Source organism: Brassica napus, chromosome A7 (assembly GCF_020379485.1).
Source record: "Brassica napus cultivar Da-Ae chromosome A7, Da-Ae, whole genome shotgun sequence".
Taxonomy (NCBI): domain Eukaryota; kingdom Viridiplantae; phylum Streptophyta; class Magnoliopsida; order Brassicales; family Brassicaceae; genus Brassica; species Brassica napus.
Genome location: NC_063440.1, coordinates 22,860,659 through 22,866,658, shown reverse-complemented (window position 1 = coordinate 22,866,658; position 6,000 = coordinate 22,860,659). Strand labels below are relative to the sequence as shown.

Genomic DNA, 6,000 nt, shown 5'->3' with positions numbered 1-6,000 from the left:
ATTCTTGGGTTCACTCCCTAGAGTAAACCTCTAGGTTCACCAACCAATAGAATTGTTTTGTTTTATATTCGAAATCTTATAAAAAAGGAAACAAAATATTTTCTCAAACTATAAATTATATTATATTTTTAAAATAAAAAGGTTAAAATAAATAAATTAAAAAAGTAGTAATTAAAAAAATATATTTTTAACATTCTAGAAAAATACTAAACCCTAAATCCTAATCCCTAAACCCTAAATCCTAAACCCTTAGATAAACCTTAAACCCTTGGATAAATCCTAAACTTCAAATCAAAAACACTAAACACTCAAGGGTTTACGGTTTAGGGTTTAGGGTTTTAAGATTTAGTGTTTTTGATTTAGAATATGAATTATCCAAGGGTTTGGAATTTGCCCAAGGGTTTATAGGGTTTATGATTTAGGGTTTAGTGTTTTGCTGACGACGATAAAAATATTTTTTTTTAATTCGTTTTTCTCTAACTACTATTTTTTCTAATTTTTTTTTACTTTTTTATTTTAAAAACATAATATATCTTGATAATATTTTGTTTCCTTTTTTAAAAGATAATGAATTTGAAATAATGAAATCCTATTGGTTGGTGAACCTAGGGGGTGTACCCAAGAATAACTCTTAGTCTTTCTTTTATGTTCTTCTCAAGCTATCAATATGAATTCATACTTACATCAGTCCATCCATATAGTAACACAAGTGAGCCCAAATGGATCTTTAAGAGAGACCGGATGAAAGCTCTGAAAACACACCAAATTGAAGCTGCTCCGCATGAACTTACACACAAACAAGGCGTATGAGAACTCCTATAAAGCATACATGAACCAATGATGGAATGCTGCGATGGAAGGAAGAAAAAACCTCTGATGCCTCTGGACTACCAGATCAAACCCAAACAATGGAAGAACCCACATTTGAACCAACAAAGTAGTACCACTGTGAACCTGAAACCAGATAAGCTAACACTGACAATCCAAACCAAGCAGAGAAACATCCACGGAAATAGAGCAACAACACAAAAGCTCAAACGAGCATAAAACCTATGAGAAATCCATCACAGTTAAACACAGATCACAATACTGAACATACCAGCAGCAAACACACACACCATTACTAAAATAAACCAAAACACTACAAACCATATAAACCGAAGACGAAGACTAACAATCCAACGACACTGCAAGGGACACCTTCAAACCAGACTCAAACCCATTAGTTCTATAGTTAGCTTCACCAGTTTCACAGACAGAGAACGAGCCGGAACCCAACCATATCCAAACGCCATAACCGTCTGAGGAGATTCGTCGTCTGAGGAAGTATTTTCACAACTCAACGAAGATCGCCGTCCGGAAAAAACCTAAGATCCAGAAGATGAAGCTGTTGGCCGCTGTTCACGTGCGAGAGAGATAAATTATGCTCAAGATTATTATTAGCAGTCAAGATGTGTTTTGATTAGTAGACAAAAACTACCGTAGGATTAGAAATAGTATTTGTAATTTTTACAAAAAGTGACTGACGTATTTTCTGATATTTGTAAAAAGGAAATGAATGTAAAATTATTTTTAAGCAATAACTAGACAGAGTTAGATATTTTGCTTACAGATAGACAAATATTTGAAAACTAGGTTTTATTTCTCAAAAGGTTTGATTGGATTACAAAAACCAGAAATTATTCCAAAAACTAGAAACAACCAAGGCCTTAAATTTTTGTTCTATAATAAAAACTCAATCATACCAGATTAAATCCGGTCTAATCATATTGATCCATAACCTAAAAGTTTTTTTTTCCAGTTCGGTTATCAATATTTGGTTAGTAGTTAGTTGTCTGGTATATGTTTCGAAGTACTTGTCCCATTACTTTATAAAACCAATCTTGTGCTTACTTTCACCTCGTTTTTCCCGACCGGACCAAGTTTAATCTTTAGGGTAAAAAGTCGCCACCGGCTCCGCCTCCTTCTCCGCTTGTCTAGCTGACCATTCCGCATCTATGTCTCAGGTACACTTCCCTCCTTCTTACACTGCTGGCAAAGAGTATCTCAGATCTAACTCTGAGTCGAGACATAGCTTCTTTCTTCTGCTTGATTCATTGAAAATAGTATTTCTATCAATAGGGAGAACCATTCAGTTTCAATTGATCTTGTCTGATTTGGTGAATTTGACTGATGTTCTTTTGTAGGTAGACAACAGAAACTCGTCAGCTGCTAAGCGTGCTAGAACTGACGGTACGGACATTTAAACTATACGGTTGTGTCCTCAAGTGTACATAGTTCGTACTGAAGAGTATAAATTTTGGATGATTTTTGTTTTTTTTTTTGAATTATTCTGTTTTTGTTGTTGGGATAGGGGGACGTAGAGAAGATGATTGGACCTGTCCCAGTTGTGGCAATGTCAATTTTTCATTCAGGACTACTTGCAATATGCGTAATTGCACTCAGTCTCGACCTGCTGATCACAATGGAGTAAGTCCTTCTCTTTTGTTTTGTATTGCCACATCAGTATGTAGACTACTAGATAATGTCTTTTTACATACTTTTTTGATGGTTTATATGTTTGTGTATCTGTTCACAGAAGTCTGCTCCCAGACCTATGCAACCACATCAAAGTTTCTCATCACCAGGACGATATTTAGGATCCGGGGCTCCCTCTCCAGTGCTTATGGGCGGCTCTCCATATGGATCCTCTCTCTTTAACGGCTCGTCTATGTCTCCTTATGACGTCCCCTTCTCTGGGGGCTCGCCTTATCATTTTAACTATAATAGCCGATTTCCTCCTGCTGGGCCTCATTACAGACCGTTCCATATGTCTGGGCCACCTTCGCCGTACCATGGTCGGTCTATGATGGGAAGTGGTATGTATGGAATGGCTCTAGCACCCATGGACAGGTATGGCTTTGGGATGGCCATGAGTCCTGCTGCTGCAGCCGCTATGGTATGTATAAAAGATTTAGATGCATGGTTCTGATGACATGCACATTTTTTTTAACAATGTGTGTGTACTTTGTAGATGCCAAGACCAGGAGGGTACTTTGCAGATGAAAAATCACAAAAGAGAGGTATTTGCTAGTCTCTGGTTATGCTTTTTCCCACTTCTATATATTTTACTGTGATAGTCAAACTTGATTGTGTTTATTTACAGATTTGTCTCGTGAGAATGATTGGGCATGTCCGAATTGTGGTAATGTAAACTTCTCGTTTAGAACTATGTGTAACATGAGAAAGTGCAACACTCCAAAGCCTGGGCCCCAGGTTTGTGCCGCTTTCTTTGTTTTTATAGTTTGGCCTTATCATATCCTGCATTAGTTTTAAATCCATGGCTTGACTAGTTAAGTATCAAACAAACAGATTACTTAATCATGTAGATGGGTTATTTGGACAGTTTTTAGGATTGTTTTCGTAATTACTGACCTTTAAATCTTATAGTTGCAGCAGTGTGGAAGCTCAGACAAAACCTCCAGTAAGTCTCTAAAGAAATCTAATATATTGCGGCTTATGTAATAGATCTTTGAGATTGGCGTATTGACATTTGTTGTTGATCAGATCAAACGGCACCGGAAGGGAGCTGGAAGTGTGACAGCTGTGGTAACATAAACTATCCGTTCAGGAGCAAATGCAACAGGCAAAACTGTGGAGCTGATAAACCAGGGGACCAGTCGAACGAATCTCCTTCCAATGCACCACAAGATAACGATCAGGTGTGTCATGCGATGTATATGTGCGGTCACATTTGTTTGTTAGTAAAATGTTTGCCTCAAAAACTTGCAGATGTAACAGCCTGTGTAGATTTCTTGTCTTATTCGTTTATGAAAATTTATGCAACCTTTGTTAGATCTTTGACTATGTTAGATATTTTGGATACCCAATTTAGAGAGGAAAGATGTCTAAAGGTCTCTGAACGGTTTGTGTTTTAAAATTTTTGTGGTATGTTCCAGTGAGTCGTAGACATGTTTGGGGGTTGAGAAGGGTGTCTGATCCAGCGGGTGTCAGTCAAATGTTGCGTCAGGTCGTCCATGTTGCAGTGGTCGTCAGGTTGATTCTATGCATTTGTCTCTGTTACCTCTCTTTGGGTCAGCTGTGTTGTACTATTAATGCATAACTTGTTTGTTTTTATCTACTTTGTTGTCGTTATGGATCTTTGCTATAGAATCCAGGACCAGGTCTATTCTGTTTACATCCTGAGATCTTAGTTGGTACTTTTGGTTATACATTGATTGGTTATATATTAGGGTAGAGAAAGTAGGAGCTAATGTGTGGGTTTTGTAGGTTTGTAGGTAGAAATTAAGTAACTAGTAAAAGTGATTGATTTCTTTAAGATGAAAAGCATAATACAAAATGTTTGGGAAATGTAGATATGTTGTATCTATCACAAAACTGGACAATTATATAGAAAAATAGTCATCAACTTAGCTGTGTTGGTGTTAGTCGTTTGAATCTTTGATTTAGAAATCTTAACTAGGATTTAGAAATTGCTTGTAAGTATTCACTAATTTGTAAATCTAACCACAACAACCAGTGCTATCACCATGACGGCAATCACTCCGGCCATAGCCGTGCTGAACAACCCATTTGCTCCAAAAATGATAACTTCGTGTTGGAACATTATAGCACATGCAACTGACTAGAAAACCAACGTATGGAATGGCTGCAGCAACCAAAAAAAACTTGTACAACGTGCCCATGTTGCGGGCTGTCAAACCATAAAATGAAGATTGACCAATCGTGAATGGTGATGAACAAGAGTACTCCTTTATCAACTCTTGAACCTAATCCAAAATCTATTAGTAATCCTACAAAACCTACAAGACCATTTATGTGCACTTTTCGGTTAGGACAAACAAGATAATGAAATGATGAGGATATGGTAATTACATGCCTCGCGGAAGTTCAGATTCTCGATCAAAATTTACATTTAGCAAAACGCCCAAATGTCGACAGAGTGGTGTAGGGCGACACAAAATTCTCTTTGGTCATGACCCCAAATCCCCAATATGGACGGCTTAAGTGCAACTATAGTGTTGTGGCTACTCTGTTTTCGGAACAATTGGTTAGAAGATGGATACTCCTAGATAGATCATCAGCGATTGGCTAAAGGGGCTTTACCAGATGTAGAACATGCGATATTGGTACTCAAACCAGAAGGAATATCGTGTGATACTCATGCTGTTATCAACCACCCCAACCAATCTAAGTCGGAAGATTTTGAAATCCAAGACGCTAGCTGCTTCAGTTTAATCCTTGTATTAATGTAGTAAATGATTAACTATTCCAGAATGGTATGCAATTAGGCGCAGAGTTAGATTTTGTGAATTTTAAATAGTCCATACTTCATGCAATGATCACCGACATGCTCACATGCAATGTAGTTAATGAAAACTGAAAGGACAATGGTACGTTTAAGTTGATTCCTTGTAAGTTGTGGCTTTCATGGTATGCTTACAAATAATAGCTAAAGAAGATGAAAAAAGAATAAACATTTATGGTTGGGTACGTATAATAGGACACGGGTTATAATAATGACTAATGAGTGGGAGTGATCGCGTTTACGTGCTAGCTGTTGAGTCCAAATCAATAATTCAAGACAATGCACGTGAGAGTGAATGCAAATGTTGGAGCAATATGTTTTTTGATATCCTTTATCCAATGATGGGTTGTGTTAAAATTGCATTTGAGGCTTCATTTCAAGAATCTGGTAATCTATTGGAGAAAATTGCACTTGTTTTTTTCCGTAGCTTGGCATTTGGCAATCAGAACGTCGGGGTGGTCAATTATTTAACGAGAAAGAAGATATTTAAAGGTAATGCCAATTGTATCCTCAAGTTGATTTGTTTTTAATTTTTCTTATATCGTCTTCCTCTCTCTACTCTCAAGTTTCAAAAATGAGACTGAGGGCTGTTTGCGTAATTTCCCTCCATAGCTCCTTTTAGCTGCGACAACGACAATTTAATTAACTAATTAAGGGTCTGACTGGTTCAAACGCAGCGGTTGCGGTTGCGG

At 37.3% G+C, this 6,000-nt stretch overlaps 1 protein-coding gene across 3 annotated transcripts; it reads left to right on the top strand.

Moving 5' to 3' along the window:
• Positions 1–1,784: 1,784 nt before the first annotated feature.
• LOC106357129 (ranBP2-type zinc finger protein At1g67325) lies at positions 1,785–4,209 on the top strand. 3 transcript variants are annotated; one of them, XM_013796812.3, is made up of 9 exons: positions 1,786–2,006; positions 2,187–2,232; positions 2,354–2,469; positions 2,579–2,938; positions 3,014–3,062; positions 3,146–3,255; positions 3,436–3,463; positions 3,547–3,701; positions 3,939–4,209. In XM_013796812.3, the coding sequence occupies exons 1-9, from the start codon at positions 1,998–2,000 to the stop codon at positions 3,939–3,941; spliced, it is 876 nt and encodes a 291-aa protein (XP_013652266.3). In that variant the 5' UTR covers positions 1,786–1,997; the 3' UTR covers positions 3,942–4,209. The 3 variants fall into 3 exon arrangements, with proteins under 3 accessions (XP_048591940.1, XP_013652266.3, XP_013652267.2); XM_013796813.3 differs by having other exon boundaries at positions 1,787–2,006; positions 3,430–3,463; XM_048735983.1 differs by lacking the exon at positions 3,939–4,209 and having other exon boundaries at positions 1,785–2,006; positions 3,547–3,932.
• The last annotated feature ends 1,791 nt before the right edge of the window (positions 4,210–6,000 follow it).